This window comes from Thyridium curvatum (genome assembly GCF_004353045.1).
Source record: "Thyridium curvatum strain D216 chromosome Unknown NODE_81_length_187271_cov_78.157168, whole genome shotgun sequence".
Lineage (NCBI taxonomy): Eukaryota > Fungi > Ascomycota > Sordariomycetes > Thyridiales > Thyridiaceae > Thyridium > Thyridium curvatum.
In genome coordinates, this window is record NW_022156836.1 from 67,967 (window position 1) to 83,893 (window position 15,927).

The 15,927-nt window shown below is 53.1% G+C and overlaps 6 protein-coding genes across 6 annotated transcripts; 3 read left to right on the forward strand and 3 right to left on the reverse strand.

Annotated features, from left to right (window-relative positions):
- Positions 1–106: 106 nt before the first annotated feature.
- E0L32_010248 (uncharacterized protein) lies at positions 107–1,259 on the reverse strand (the record flags this gene model as incomplete). The annotated part of the gene is made up of 3 exons (XM_031132845.1): positions 107–411; positions 468–917; positions 968–1,259. The coding sequence occupies 3 exons, from the start codon at positions 1,257–1,259 to the stop codon at positions 107–109; spliced, it is 1,047 nt and encodes a 348-aa protein (XP_030989759.1).
- Positions 1,260–1,598: 339 nt separating this feature from the next.
- On the forward strand, positions 1,599–6,003 carry E0L32_010249 (uncharacterized protein; the record flags this gene model as incomplete). Its single annotated transcript, XM_031132846.1, has 13 exons — positions 1,599–1,875; positions 1,966–2,102; positions 2,179–2,548; positions 2,614–2,710; positions 3,025–3,259; positions 3,337–3,461; positions 3,573–3,871; positions 3,941–4,447; positions 4,514–4,706; positions 4,794–4,919; positions 4,967–5,454; positions 5,518–5,661; positions 5,714–6,003. 13 exons carry the CDS (start codon positions 1,599–1,601, stop codon positions 6,001–6,003), a joined length of 3,288 nt encoding a protein of 1,095 aa, XP_030989760.1.
- Positions 6,004–6,438: 435 nt separating this feature from the next.
- E0L32_010250 (uncharacterized protein) lies at positions 6,439–8,221 on the reverse strand (the record flags this gene model as incomplete). Its single annotated transcript, XM_031132847.1, has 5 exons — positions 6,439–7,217; positions 7,295–7,758; positions 7,820–7,874; positions 7,937–8,072; positions 8,132–8,221. The coding sequence occupies 5 exons, from the start codon at positions 8,219–8,221 to the stop codon at positions 6,439–6,441; spliced, it is 1,524 nt and encodes a 507-aa protein (XP_030989761.1).
- A 639-nt stretch (positions 8,222–8,860) lies between these two features.
- Positions 8,861–10,504, forward strand: E0L32_010251 (uncharacterized protein; the record flags this gene model as incomplete). The annotated part of the gene is made up of 3 exons (XM_031132848.1): positions 8,861–8,987; positions 9,045–10,265; positions 10,341–10,504. 3 exons carry the CDS (start codon positions 8,861–8,863, stop codon positions 10,502–10,504), a joined length of 1,512 nt encoding a protein of 503 aa, XP_030989762.1.
- Positions 10,505–10,747: 243 nt separating this feature from the next.
- On the reverse strand, positions 10,748–12,454 carry E0L32_010252 (uncharacterized protein; the record flags this gene model as incomplete). Its single annotated transcript, XM_031132849.1, has 3 exons — positions 10,748–11,347; positions 11,436–11,838; positions 11,889–12,454. 3 exons carry the CDS (start codon positions 12,452–12,454, stop codon positions 10,748–10,750), a joined length of 1,569 nt encoding a protein of 522 aa, XP_030989763.1.
- An 806-nt stretch (positions 12,455–13,260) lies between these two features.
- On the forward strand, positions 13,261–13,815 carry E0L32_010253 (uncharacterized protein; the record flags this gene model as incomplete). Its single annotated transcript, XM_031132850.1, has 1 exon — positions 13,261–13,815. One exon carries the CDS (start codon positions 13,261–13,263, stop codon positions 13,813–13,815), a length of 555 nt encoding a protein of 184 aa, XP_030989764.1.
- Between the last annotated feature and the right edge of the window lie 2,112 nt (positions 13,816–15,927).

Genomic DNA, 15,927 nt, shown 5'->3' on the forward strand with positions numbered 1-15,927 from the left:
TGATAAGCTCATCTGGAGGGCGCTGGGAAAATTGGTCTTCATTTATGCGCCCAAGACAATCGTGATAATTTCATACTAGAATCTAACATAGACAACGAGATGCTATTCAATACACAACGGCAAGCGTCTCGGGATCTTGACCTTCATACCGATAAATCCCAAGAGCCTGGAGCATAGGCTTGTCGTGGAAGCGATAGAGGTAGACCCGCTTGCCGTCAGCAAAATGCTGATACTTGTGCCAAGCAGGGATACAGAAAGTGTCGCCCTGCTTCCATGAGATCTTCTTGTCTCCGATGATGCTGTGGCCAGTGCCCTCAATGACATGGTAAACCGAAGAGGCGGTCTCGCGAACAGCGGGTGACTCGCATCCAGCTTCCAGGCGTTCTGCCAACGCACCGATTGTCCGTCCGACTATTCAGATATTAGTACATGTGATCGCGACGGGTGCGCGGCGGACCTCGACTTACTCTCTTCGCCGTTCTCCCTCAGATACGGAACAGCAGCCCACGACCCCGGCTCGGCATGTAGCTTTGCCTCGACCTTGTCCCAATGGAAGACGATAGGAGAGTCATCCGCATCCTTTGCGGGATAGCGGGACTCGCTGTAGTGCTCGTTGAAATGAACAGGGAAATGCACAAACTCGGGCAGGTCCAGGCCGTCCAGCCAGATGACCGGGGAGTCGTCTCCTCCCTCTTCACCCGCGCCCTTCTTGCCGTGGTCATGCCAGTTCCAAGGGGGAGTCACCAGGACGTCACGAGGCTTCATGGCCACGCGGCGACCCTGAACTGCCGTGAAACCGCCTTGGCCCTCAATAATGAAGCGCACGGCAAACGCAGAATGGCGATGCGCCGGCGCCGTCTCCCGAGGCATGACAAGCTGGAGACCAGCATAGAGAGTGTCAGTCGTGTAAGGAGCGCCTTTGTAAGATGTCAGTAGGCGGAAGATTTGGATGATGCGATTTCCTTACTCTTCTCGGGGTTAACAAGCATGAGCACCCGGCGCTCGGCCTGCTCCTCCTTGATAAGATTGCCGGCATGCAAAAGGTACGGCCGAATGCGGTCATACTCCCAGATGAACGGGATTGTCGTGGGGTTAGGCAGAGCCGGGTTTAGGCGGGCCATTTGAGCCCACAGAGGCGAGACATTGACCCCTTGGAGGGACTTGAGAAGGTCCTCCTGTGTGGTGATTTTGGCGGCACCATTGCTCTGCTTCGTGGGCACGGCCGGAATGGCCTGCGTGGTTTCATTGATGTGCGGCATGGTGCTATGATGTTTGTATTCACGTTTTTTGTTATCAGATGAAGGAATTTCATTCATTCTCAGCTGTTGTTCGATTCCGGCAGATTGTTTTATGCTTCGTGAAGCTCAGTGGTGGATGGTTCCGCGGCGTAGTGGCTGTTCCGATATAGCCCCGGAAAGGACCGCGGGGCTAGGTCGGCACACCCACCCGACGCAGCGCACTGCCAAGGCTTATGAACCATGACAAAACTCGCGGCTGTACGCGTTTCTTATTAATCTTTTTTTATCGTCGATCACGGTTTTGAGACACTCGTGTAGCTGCCAACATACCTCCTCAGTTTGTCCAACAGACGCAACATAATGCCTGTATCCTGGGAACGTCTGATCCGGTTCGTCGCCACTGACGGCCGCGTCCTTCGGGGAGAGCCGATTCTCCCCGACCCCGACTTTGACCTCGGACAAACGACTGAAGCAACTGGACTAAGGGCCAGAGTCATCCAGGGTGACGATATCTACGATGAGACCGGTGCTACCAAGGTAACAAACGAGGTCGTCACTGTCAAGAAGCTACTAGGTCCTCTGTCACCGGACGACGTCCCGATCATCCGTTGCATTGGCCTGAACTATGTCAGCCACAGTATGTGTAGTCCAGCCGGTTGTCGAAAGCAACGGTCTCGCGCGCTGTGTAAAAGGTGAAGCGAGTCGTTTACTGACAAATGGTTATCAGTCCGAGAAACCGGGCGAAAAACGCCCAACTACCCATTCATGTTTTTCAAGACGCGACAGACTGTCCATGATCATGGCGCGAATGTCGTCATACCGAAGATTGCACAGCCCAATCAGCCAGATTACGAGGGTGAACTTGTGAGTTCATACTTTATTCCAATTACTCGACCAAGCGCATCCTGTGCAGTTCTGACCTCACGAATGCCTCGAACAGTGCGTGATCATCGGGAAGGACGCGAAGGATGTGTCTGAAGCAGACGCGTTGAAATACGTTGCTGCTTACACCGCTGGCAACGACATTTCGACCAGAAAGCTGCAAAGAGACCCGGAGCTGGCTGGACCAGTACCGCAATGGGGATTCTCCAAGGGATTCGACACCTTTGCCCCCCTAGGACCGGTCCTGGTCAACAGCAGCCTCGTGCCCGACCCTTCCAAGCTCCACCTGCGCACCATTGTCGACGGCGAGGCGCGCCAGTCCTCGGGTCTCGATGACCTGCTCTTCAACGTGCCGTACATGATTTCCTATCTTTCATCCGGTACTACGCTGGAGAAGGGAAGCGTTATCATGACGGGAACGCCCGGAGGTAAGTGCTATCAGCTTCCGAATTCACTTGGTCTGGTACGGGAAGACTAATACCACATTCTGCAGGGGTTGGGTCGGGACAAAAGCCTCCCAAGTTTCTGGAGCCTGGGACTCAGATGGAGGTTCACATTACCCAGATCGGGACTCTGAAGAATGGTGTAGAGTACGCCCAATAGTCTATTGATAGGTAGCCATAGAGAAATCCGAGAAAATAGACCAGTTACGCCTGTAACCACCTTATCGTCTTCTGTGGCTTACTACGTCAGAGGGCCGAGTTTCGCGGCTAGCCTATTTAGTGTAGGAACGGACGGAGATGGCGGAATACGGAACAGGATCCACAGCGCCGTCCCGGAGGGCTTGGCTTGCTGCTCTCAGCACCTTCAGCTTGACCAATGCCCTCATGCTTACTTGATGCGATCCCTGGCAGGAATTCTCTTTAGTGAACTTTTGAAGAATAATAGTACAGTGTCGCTCAAGCACTCCTCTGAAGACACTCGCTGCTCCACCCGGAAAGTTCGGTTTCTCATCCCCATCTCCAGTCCCTATGGCTAAGAACGCCCAAGGTGGAGACGAGCTTGGCTCCCAGACAGAGTCGCCCAACCTGAGAAGCCCAAATGACGCCATGAGCGAAGAGCCTCAGGAGAGTCTTTCAGGCGTCAAACGTCGACGAACTGCTCTTGCCTGCAACCCGTGCCGTGCACGGAAATCACGAGTGGGTTAAAGCATTCACTCAAACTCTTTCGACTAACATCTGGCAAGCTCAACTAACGTGTCACCGAACTTGGACAGTGTAATGGCGCTCGTCCCAAATGTGAGCTTTGTGTGCGCATGTGCTTCGAGTGCACCTACGATACATCCACGTCTGGTGCAAATGTCATTATCCGCAAGGAGTGGGTAGACTCTTCCCTTGGCTCGTGATTAAGTTGCTCATGCGAGTGCATCTGGTTCATCGGCACACATGCCGTTTTGTCCTGGGCACAGGCCTTCATAACACCACATCGGTATTAATGTACTTTGTGTCTTAGTGCCTTCAACGACCTTGAGGCAAGGCTCAAGAGTCTCGAAGAGGAAGTTAGGCGACACAGTGAACAGCTTTCCACCCAAGAGAGGAGCAGCATCAGCACTGAGTTGCTGCCGTCGAGTTATGGTGGCTCGGTACTGTCAGAGGCACTTGCGAGTGTATCTGTGCCCTCTCTGCCGTGGGAGAGCGCGGACATGGCGCAGAGCACAGTCCATACGGTGGGACTGGACCCAGGGTCCGAGCACAATGATACAGACGGCATGGCCATCTCGTTCGTCGATGAGCAGGACAAGGGCTTCTTTGGTAAATTGCATTGCTTTTAGCACATGCCCACACCATGTACGCTTTGTACTGACTCTCTCTCCTGCGCAGGTCCATCCGCCAACATCTCCTTCATGCGAATCATCCTACGTGCGGTTGCAGGGGCCAGGCCAGTAACAGGGATGCAAGGGTCACCCAATTCACACACCAGCATCTTCGATGGCGGCATGGTGAATATCAACTCTTTCCGCTCGCGGCTCCTTCCCGTTCAGCCAGACGTGTCATCGCTAGAGTACCCTGCTGCCAGCCCATGCATCTTGCCGCGCGCCGACATTGCAGAGAACCTGATACACGAATACTTCTCGAATACCGGCCTCCTGTTTCCATACATCCATAAGCCGTCATTCATCGCAACCTACGAGCAAGCCAAGCAGTCGGGCTTCAACGGCGTGAGGCGAACGTGGCTCGCGCTGCTGAACGTCATGTTTGCCATGGCCACCCGCGCTGATCCTCGCCACGGAGACACAGCCCGAGCCTTTACTGAGTCGGATACTTTCTATGCGCGAGCCGAGGAGTTGTGCAGGACGCAGATGCTCCGGGGAACGACTTTGGAGACAGGTTTGTCCATCCCACACCCCGCTTATCCCACAATGCGAGGCTGCTCAGGCTCTGACAGGTGCACAGTGCAATACCTCTTACTTTCCAGCCAGTATCTACAGGGAACTCAGAGGGCAGTCCAGACCTGGACCACCCATGGCCTGGCGGTCAAAGCGGCTCTCTCCATTGGCTTGCACTCTCAGGCCGCTTTGAGCAAACTCCCCCCTCTCGAGCAAGAAATGAGAAAGCGAACTTGGTTTGGCTGCGTGATTCTAGATAGGTAAGTTAAACATTGTAGCGGTGACAATCACCCGAGCCGCTCTATAAAATCTGTCTTCTTGAGAGCCAGAAGCTGAATGAACATTAGGAGCTTGAGTATGACCTTTGGTCGACCAAGTGCCATACCTGAGGATTACATCAGACTGCCTTTGCCCCAACCCGTTGTCGGTGACCCAGAGAACGGTGCCTCGGTGCTATTCTTCTCAGCCACTATGTAAGTTCTCGAAGAAGTTATTCATACCATCACACTCCGTTGTCCAGTAGCTTACCTCTGCATTTCAGATCACTCTACACTATCCTCTGGAAAGTGATGGCGAGGATATACGGGCATAATGTTGAGTTCGAGGACTTGTCGGAGACCGAGCTGATTACTCGGATCATTCAGCTTGAGCAAGAGCTGGTCCAATGGCAGAATCAGCTTCCCAGGCAGCTGAGGCTGAGGACATCAGCAAGCCTGCCTAGCAGTCTCGAGGATCCCTGCGCGGAGAAATTGCGCATCGTTCTCACGCTACGCTACTTCAACACGCAACTGCTCCTGCTCAGACCTGTGCTGACGAACCTCCTTCAGTCGCGGCTCAAGGCAGGGGCTCGCACAGAGGACCAGGATTCAATCAGCACGATCCAAAAGAACCTGACCACGTCTTGTTTCAAGGCTGCCGTGGAGGCAATCTCAATTATCCATGCGGTCATTACACGCAAGGAGTTGGGCAAGCATCTCTTGGGTGCATGGTGGTTCACCCTATATTACGGTAAGCTTAATGTCAATACCTCATTATCATGGTCTAGTCAAGGATTCTAATTCTCGAACCCAGCTTTCAACGCCTCCTTGGCAGTCTTTAGCATTCTTATTCTCCCTATGAATCTGGACGACGACAACGGCGGGTCCGTTTCAAAGCGCTATCAGGAAGGCCGAGCGACCCTGGCCCTGGCTTGCGACGCTTTGCTTGATATGGCCAGTGAGAACCCGCTCTTTGAACGTTGCGTTGAGCATCTTAGACAATTGTGCAGGCTCCTTGATAACCAAGGTATGTTTTTCTCCCGGCGATACCCAGCCTGGCCTTGGACTGACATGGCTCCGCGAAGCTTCACTAGCATTGAGCAGAGCCCAGAATTTATCGCTTGGTGCCCCTGAGGGTCAGGACGCGCTTGCAGTACCCCACGAAGGAGCTTTTGGGGATCACGCAATGTTTGGCACCCCGTTCATGGATTTCAATGCCATGTTTGAGGATGAAGTTAGCCTTGGACTGCTGTTTAACGACGAGAGTCAGGCTCGTCTGGACTGTACATACCCAATGTAAAGCAATAGCCGTGCTAGGTACATACACAACAAAAAGTCTACTGACGAGGTAGTTGGAGGTATCTCTGTGTTACTTCCCCGTTCGTCAAAGCTCATCAATCCGGCTCTGTAGAACAGTAATCGCTTCATAGCACAGAGTTACGAGGAAATCCACCTGATGCTCCTGCAAGTATCAATATTGTCAAGTGCAAGATGATGCCTCAATTCACTCAGAAAAATGAGTGCTATCATGAAAACGATTTGGTGGTATATGACATGTCCCAGCCTTCAAAGCATAACAAGCCAAAGTGTGATATTTTCCTAATCCTTTTAACGCTGATTCTTGGGCTTGCATCATTGACAAAGAGAATGACAGCGCCAAGTTCATTGACCTGGCAGAATACATCAAACCAACTTCAGCCCCCCACTGCTCAATCCCTGCAGCAGACGAGCAACATTAATACATAGGAACTGGTCCTTCGTAAGTCTTCCGAGCCCTGAAGATCCAGTCCGCCGTGACAAGAATCAAAACACCTCCAAGAATGAGGCTGGAATAATTCATGTTCTGCGCGGTGACGGGCTGGGTAGCGGGAAGGACGAGGAAGCAAGTCAGGAACAAGATGTAAACAATCGAAGCCACATTGATGACGATACCCAAAGCCTGCGGCATCTTCCAAGGCCCCCACTGGATCTGCTTCGGGGTCCAGATTCTCCTGTAAAGCATGGCGACGATGGGGATGAGGTACGACAGCGAGAGACCGACAACGGTGACCGACAGGACGGCGTTGAAGGCAGCCGTGGAGGCGATGTTCAAAGCCCCGAGAAGAATAACAATCACCGTCACAACAACGACGGCATGGACTGGCACATGCTGGTCGCTGACGCGGGAGAGATATCGGGAGTAGGCTGGTGCGCCGTCACGAGCGAAGGACCAGAGCGTGCGGGATGTCGAGGCGATGAGGCCGACAGTTGCCAGAGATGCAGAGGCGACGATGGTGCACGACATAGCGGAAGCTGCGGCGGCGTTGCCCCGGGTCATTTGGAAGAAGATCTCAATGATGGGGAAGCCAGTCCTGCTGGTGACCGCAGCTTGGAAATCGCCGATACCGAAGAGGACGGCAAGCAGGACGGCAAAGCCCATGATACCGTTGACGACGATCGACATGATCATGGCGCGCGGCACACCCGTCCGGGGGTTCTTCATCTCTTCTGACATGTGGGCGGCAGAGTCATAACCTAAACATGGCGCGAGTCAGCAAACTGAAGTGGCGGTAGATGTCACAGCATGGAAGCCATCAGCAGGGGTTACTCACCAACCATGATGTACGCGGAAGTCAACATGCCAATACCCCACGCGACGCCATTACTATCCCACCCGGTGCCATTGGAGAAGTAGGTGAAGACGAACTCTGCAGACTGTCTCTCCTTGGGAAGAGCGGCGCAGGCGATCAGGATGGCAAAGAAGAACCCCACATGGAAGATCATGATGATGTTCTCAAGCAGAGGAAGCACCTTGGCACCCCAGGTATTCATGGCAAAAGCCAACAGCGTGATTCCGAGATAAATCAGGAACCATTGCCATCGTTGGGGATCGTAGTCGGGCTGGTTGAGGGTGATCAGGCCCTGGATGATATTGGCCGCTCCAAAAGGAGCACTCGCCGTCAAGGCGACCCAGCCAACAAGGCTGATCCAGCCAGTGTACCAGCTCAAGAGGGCCTTGGAGCGGAAGTGGCTCAGCTCGCTGATCATGTAGTACTGACCACCAGCGTTGGGGAACCTTGTTCGAGACTCGATTAGCGAAATGACATGCATGGTGGGCACCGCGGGAGCATGCTTACATGGACGCGGGCTCCGACAAGGACATGGCCGTGCAGATGTTTCCGATAAATGAGACTGCCCTTCATGTCAGAAATGCTGGCGCGTTCAAGACTTCAATGACCAAAAGCTGCACATACGTAGAAAGCCGTAGACAAGAGAGACGGCTCCACCAGCTGCCAGACCGATGCCCATTGTACTGCAAAGCGCTTCCCATGTCGCCATGAGAGACACCGCAAGCGAGAAGGTCGAGAGGGTGTTGAAGTTCTTGTTTAGCTATTCTTCTGTGTCAGCGCGTGTCTTTTACGGACAGGCAATCGCCTTGTGCGACTCACCTCGATGACTTCAGCCTGTCCTCCATCAGCCCCAGTCTCCGTACGAACGACTGGGCTGGCATCCGAAACATCTTCGATCGGTTGCTTCATTTTGATATCCACTAAAGCGCAAGTCAGAACATGAGAGCCGAAGGCAGGGACTGGCAATGCGTTGCTGACTTGTACTGGTAGCCGAGCAAGCGGTTGAGCAGTGGCAGCTTCTCGAGGCTGGTCGAGGAGACTCAATTTGGTGACGGGATCGAGTCAGTCAATCGCGTTGTCGATTAGATGACGGAGCGTGTGCATCTAGACTCCTTGGCCTGGAGCATGCTGTGCAATTTAAAGGGGTCGTGGCAACGGAGGGAAACCCCTCAAGGGTCGAGATAAGGCGAGCAGGTTGACGACCCGATCCTGCCCCGATACGCCACCTGATATGTTGTGGGCGGCATTGTCGGGGGGCGCGAACAGAGGTTTCGTCCAGGTTTGATTCGAGGCAGGGGAGCCGCCAAGCTTGTTTCGATCCTAGTGTATGTCTTATCTCTCAGCGCCTCCGCATTTCCGGCGCTACCCCGGAACTGGCCATGTGGGCCGGAACCACCTTTCCGGCAATCGCTCTGCCTCTTGCCGCGATAGGCCTGATATCAGTGCTGGTCTCGCGGCCCTCGTCCAGAGAAGTGTCGGGTCCTGTCGACGGACGATCCGATGCCAGACAGAGCGGTCCCCCGGTCCAACCGAGAGAGCGCAGTGACGATGGGACGAACGATTGTGTTGGCGGAGCTCGAGCAGCACAGCAAGGAGGACGATGTGTGGATTGTTGTCGATGGCGAGGTCTATGACATGACAGCCTTTGCACCAACGCATCCAGGTGGCGCTGAAAGTGAGTCCCCTCGCAATCAACTGCGAGCCGTATCCCGGCCGCGTCATGAACTCTTAGCTAATTTGCCACCTCCGTTCCCACAAGTCATCTACCAATATGCAGGCAAAGATGCGTCAGCAGCGTACAACGAAGTCCACTCACCGTCTTTGATACGAAAGCACTTGGGGCAGACTGGTCTTGTCGGAAGCTTTGATGCATCTACGATGCCTCCTGCGCCGCAAGCCAGCGTGGCAAATCCCATTGTCGCAGAAACATCCCGGGCAGCGGGGCCAGCAAAGCCTGATCTTGATGATATAATCAACCTCGACGATTTCGAGAAGGCAGCTGAGCAAACGCTTTCAAAGAAAGCTTGGGCATACATACATGGGGCATCAAACGACAACATCACCCGTGATGCTAACCAGCACATGTATAAGCGTATCTGGCTTCGGCCTGCCGTGATGCGTGACATCAGCGTTGTCGACACCTCTTGTGAGCTTTTCGGCTGCCGTCTCAGTATGCCAGTTTACATCTCTCCTACTGGCGCAGTCAGGATGGCTGGTCCGGAAGGCGAGGTTGGCCAGGCAAAAGCCGCTGCAACAGCGGGGATAATACAGTGCATGTCAACGCCTGCATCATATCCACACGATGAGATCCTGGCCGCCACCAAAGACCAGGCCTTCTTCCAACTCTACGTCAATAAGAACCGGGCGGAGTCAGAAAAGCTCATACGGCAAGTCACATCGTCAGGGCTTGTTAAAGCCATCTTTGTCACCGTCGACTGCCCCGTTATCTCGAAGAGAGAGGATGATGAGAGGGTCAAGGCTGACGAGAAGACGGGCACAACACTGACACCGGCCTCACGGGTCTCGGCTGGGAAGAAGGACAAGAAAGGGTCAGGTTTGACCCGTCAAAACTCGAACTTTATCGACTCAACGTTGAATTGGAACGACATCGCTTGGCTAAGAAGCATCACCAACCTCCCCATTGTGGTCAAAGGCATCCAGAGATGGGAGGATGCTGTAATGGCCATGAAATGGAAGTGTGACGGGATCGTCATAAGCAACCATGGTGGTCGAGCTGCGGACACATCTCCTCCGTCTATCCTCGTCTTGATGGAAATTCAGAAACACTGTCCCCAGGTTTTTCGCTCCATGAAGGTTCTCACAGACGGTGGGATTCGGAGAGGATCCGATGTTGTCAAGGCACTTTGCCTTGGAGCATCGGCCGTCGGTATTGGCCGTCCTTTCATGTACGCTGTCGGTTACGGTCAAGAGGGCGTTGAGCACTTAGCGTCAAGTAAGTCAAGTTTTATTCCTCTCCCCAGTTGACGGCGGGATATTTGTTCGGTGTGCTGACATATGGTGGCCAAAGTTCTTCAAGAGGAGATCAAAGTGGCCATGCAGTTGTGCGGGATAACGAACCTGGCTCGAGAAGCCAGTCCTAGCTATGTCAACACCGCCGACCTCGACCATTTGGTATATAGCAGACATAGCTCCACTCTCCCCTTGATGGACAAGATCAAGGGCAGGCTATAGACAAACAAAATTGCAATAGAAGACACAATGCCAATACATACAACTTTATCATGATGTGTAATCTTGTGTACATTTAAGTTATATACCTCGGGTCAGAAAATGGAGCCTACTATCTAATTCTCATACAATCAATCTCGGCTCTAATGAAAGCGAAATAATGAATGGCAAAGTCCTGATCTATTAGCGAAATGTACAAGTGGCACGCCGTGATTTCTCGTCATCATCTTTGCCAGTCCATCCACATCATTCCATCCACGTCACCGTCTTGCAGTACAGGAACTCTTCCAGCCCTTGATAGCCATTGAAACGGCCGAAACCACTGCTCTTGACACCGCCATGAGGAAGGGCGAACTCGTCATGCACGGTCATGGAATTGATATGCACGGCGCCCGAATCCAAAGCCCTGGCCAGTCGGAAAGCGGTGCCCAGGTTCTCGCTGAAAATAGCCGCCGACAATCCGTAGTCTGTACCGTTTGCCAGTGCCAAAGCCTCTTCCTCTTTTTCATAAGTGAAGAAGCTGACACTAGGCCCGAACGATTCGTTACTGAACAGCTTCATCTCATCCTTCAGACCAGCGACAATCGTGGGGCACATTCTCGTCTCGTGCTCGAGCTGCGCGCTCGTGGACTTGACTTCAGCGTCATTAAGAATCTGTGCGCCATGCGACACGGCATCCTTGACCAGATCCCGGTTCCTGCGCGCCGAGGCAGCGGTGACGAGAACCGGGGTTGTGTCCACGGTTCCGAAATGACGCTTCACTTGCTCTTTCAACTTGGCCTCGAAGCGGTCTGCGATGGAGGTGTGCACAAGGATTCGTTCGGTAGACATGCAGATTTGGCCGGCCTTGATAAAAGGTATAGTCAGTTCGGCGTGCTCATATGAAGCATCGAGGTGGCTCAATGGCACACTGCAACAGAGAGATTCAACTTACATTCATGAAGGCACCCCTGGCGCAATGTAGGGCAGCCTTATCAAGATCTGCGTCCGCCAGGACTATGGCGCTGGCTTTTCCTCCCAGCTCCATGAGGGAGGGCTTCAGGTACTTGCCGGCGAGAGAAGCAATCACGCTTCCAACCATACTGCTGCCGGTAAAGTTGACTTTCTTGACCTCGGGAGCCGCGATGAGCGCCTCGGTCACGGACGCGGCGTCCGAGGGACGGTGGAGGAGAAGATTCAGGCATCCTTCGGGCAAGCCGGCCTCCCTGAACACATCGACTATCGCCCAATAGCACTTGGGCGAGAACTCGGGTCCCTTTAGAATGGTGGTATTACCGGTGGCGAGAGCAAAGGTAATAGAGCGAAGACCAAGATGGTACGGTGCGTTCCTAAGACGACTGTAAGTACTTAATGGCATAGATATAATAAGAAAAGAGTAAAAGCGTACCATGGAGCAATGCCGAGCACGACGCCATATGGCCTCTTCTCAATCATGGCGCGCATACCAGGGTGTATAGATTCGGGCACCGAGCCTTGGACAGCACCGGCGATCCTACCGGCTGTGTCCTTCAGCCCTTCTACTGACAGGCCAAGAATAAAGTCCTGGTAGTCCTTGTCTGCTCCAATCTCCTGATGCATGTATTCTCCAAGCTCGTCCTTGCGTCTCGTGATCACGTCGGCAGTGCGCAAGAACAAGTCCCGTCGCTCTGACGGCTTTGTCGCAGACCAAGCCGGGAAAGCAGCCTGTGCGGCATGAACAGCATCGGCTGCATGTTGTTTCGAAGCAGATGAAGCATTCCAAACCGCCTTCTCTGTCAAGGGGCTGATGACCGGGAAGGTCGTCTCAGTTTCGATATCCCGGCCATTGATAATCAGCGGGATCGTCGAAATACTCCTAACAGACTTGCATCCGATTGACCTGGCCCCGTGGCTGCCGATGAAAGTAAGAGCCTTGAGCGAACATTGCCTGGGCCCTGCGAGGCCAGAACGCGAAAGAAGCCGTCGAGTCAACATCGTCAAGCCCGATTAGTCGATTACTCAATTAGTCGGTTTCGATCTCCAGTTAGTAGGGCGGCACTACTCTTCCTTTCTCCACGTCTTTGCCTTGAGCGTTATCTTATGGCCTATCCATATCACCTACCCAGGAGCGAGACAGATGCATCAATCAATAATCAAGTAACTTCTCTGCGCATTGCTGGTGCACTGGTACAGGGGATACATTAGGAAGAGGGTGGGGCAGATTCCGGGAACGGCCCCGGAGGGGGTTCCGAAGTTTCCGTAGTGCGTCAAGACATCAACTGGTCCAAGCGCGAAACACCTTTCGCCCCCTGGCATGTGATGCAGCGAGGGATTACCTGTTCAATAGAAGTTCATGTCGGATAAGCCTCGTTGAGACACCTAGGAGCAGACAGAGCAAAATCACTGCGCAGGTATGTAGACCATGGAAACTTCAAAGAATACCTTGCCCTTGGCCCTGAAAGGAGGTCAAGTTGCCAGGTTTACTTTCATGTGATTCGACGGAACTCAGGCCCGTGCTTTCGGAAATGAGGGACTTGTGGATAGGCGCTGGAGTCGGTAGGCGCACAACAGAAATATGGTGCCTGTCGGAACTCCCGATACTCAAAGCTGGGCTTCAGCAAGTGCTCACATTTGACCGAGTCTAAGCTCCCTTTCCATCCCGTGACACCGTCGCACCGAACAAGACCCTGATGAGAGCAAGTGGCTTTTTTTAGATCATTGCAGCGCATCGGACATCTTTCCTAAAGTACGAGAGACCCAATCATCTTGCCGACCCACCCATCCTCGACCCCAGAGCCGCGATGGCTTCCATATCCCTTTCGTTCCGTCAAGCTACGCCTGCCGATATAGACGCGATCCTGCCCATCATCCGCAGAGCCTATCGCGGCCGTGAAGGTTGGACCACGGAGGCTGATTGGCTGAACGACAAGCGCATCTCACCCGCAGGTCTGCTGGAGAAGATCAACAACCCTCGAGGCGTCGTGTTCGTCGCGATAGATGACGGGACCGGAGAGGTTGTCTCCTGTTGCGAGCTCGAGCTCCAAAAGTCCAGCGGTCTGCCCGTCGGATATTTTGGCTTGTTCGCCGTCGACCCATCGAGGCAAGCACAAGGTATTGGCCGGCGCGTCATGGAGTGGGCAGAGGAGTACGCCAAGGACAGATGGGCAGTCCAGAGCATGGAGATGTGGGTGATATATCTGAGAGACGACCTGATAGAGTACTATGGCCGACGGGGCTATCGTCGAACCGGAGAGACTAGGGAGTTCCCGTACGAGCACCTGTATGAGGGGAAGGCTTTGAGAGACGACTTGTATTTCGATGTACTCAGGAAGGAAATTCCCCCGATACCCAATTAGGATGCAGCATGTCTCTGATTTCACGCAATAAACACTGTGTAGAAAGATTGATATGGTTCGTTTTATACCAAGCACTCCGCTTGTAGACGACAAATGAACATCTCGATTCTTAGTTCCTTGGACAAAAAAATATCAAAGCAGAGCGCGCCAACAAATGCTACACCTCCGCTGCGGCCGAAGTCATATGTGGCAGGCGTTTCGTCTTCCTCTAGCGAGCGATACGCCGAGCTGAAGCTCCATGCCTACGCTACCTACGCCGACGCCTTGGTCCGATTCCTCCAAACGTAGCCCGGCGCGTTGACCAAAATGATAGTCAGCAGTGGCAAGTCTCTGTGGGGAAACTTGCAGGGATACACAGTTTATGGCTGGCGCGGCTGAGGTCCTGTGGTCGCTTCAGAAGGTCTCGAGGCGAATACGAACATGCTCCTAGGAGTTCAGTCTTTGGCCGGCAGCTGGTCGTTTGTTCAAAAGAACACCTTGTCGAAGACTATTAGGAAATGTTGGCACTTGGTCTTGTGGCGCGTTGTCTATTCGTATTTCCAGAGCGACTTCTAAGCATGGAAGCTCCTAGTGGGAAGGCGACCAATAAGTGTGAGTCTAGGCTACTAAACGCTAGAAGGTCATCCCTCTCATCACGCGACAGCTACAACCGGCAAAGATTCTTTGCTAGCATCCTTTTTCTTTCCTCCGCCATAGTGATACATTGTCCACCGATAGCTCTGAGTCACCTGCGCCACTGCATTGACGCAATGGCATGCGAACAGCAGGTAGTTTCTCGGGGTTACGGCCAAAGAGTAACGCATAAAGGTGAAGGCGTAGATAGTAAGAGCACCGGTCATCGGACCAGAGATTCTAAGGAGTAGAAGAACCAATCAGCCCATGACGCCCTTTGAATTCAAGACGCAATGGTGTGCAGAATCTGGCCAAGCTTTAGGTATGACTCACCGGTCCGGGCTCTTCTGTGCGTCAGCGATGGCAGCAAGAGGCACTCCGAAGTTCGACGCCGGACCCCAGAAATCTGGTTTTGTTCATACTAAGTCAACAACTACAGGTCTGGTTTGTTACACAGGTGAAGATTCATGGGCTTACGGGTTGAGCAGAAGTAGTCCAAGGTCGGGTTTGCCCGGATCCTCTTGTTGACGGCCCTGATGTAGGCCAGAACTCGCGACATAGTGGCGCAGGTTGTGCTTCGAGGGCGACTCCGGCCGGATTGAGCGTCGTTTGATGTATGCTTAAGAGCTCTAGTATTGCTGAAGACAGATAAAACTCTTTACATTGTGAAGGAATGTCTGGCTCCTGGGCTCGCGTTCGCGATCGGGGATAACACAGATATCCGGAAATAGTAGCTGGCGCGCGATCTTGCGACTGGGTAACTAGACCTGATTCAGCATTCAGGGTAAGGAGTGAGTCACCTTTGTATTATTCCCGTCAAATAGCGTTCTATTGGCATGCCTGGGATACCAAGGCGAGAAAGCATCCATACACACAAGTCTCAATTAGTTGCAGCTCGGCTCTGAACTAGCCATATGGCTGTCCCAATGCGTCCGAGAATAGTCCCTCTCTCCAAACGACTTGCTTAAATGCTGCGTGATGGTCAAGGCCATGTCTATCAGGAAGAGTGGTGCTGCTTTCACACTCGACCAGTCTCAGTCTTCAGGGCATGTCTATTTCTTTGCCAGAGCCAAGGGAGAGGTATTGGCGCCAGCGTGCTCGAGACACAGATGCAGTCGCACGAAAGTCGAAGTGTTATAGTTACCTGCAAGGAAACTCAGACCATGATAGGAAGAATTACCAGACAGAAGCCAGCTCGTATTCATCAAAGCCGAGGCTTTATGTATTCGTGTTGGTATCGCTACCGCGGACACACAGGTCATAAACTCCAAGGCCAACACCCTCTCCCTTGATTAGCCAAGTACGTTTTACATGCAATGGACTAGAATGGAAGTCCTAGAGATACACAGAGTGCATGATTTCAGTGGGGATGCTGCCCACAATGCAAAAGACACTGCCGTAGACCTTGACACATGCTTTGCATTCTCATACCATTCTCGAGTTTGGCAGCTGACTGATCATTTCCTCTTGTAAGAATTCTCTAGGCCTTGGGTCTTGACC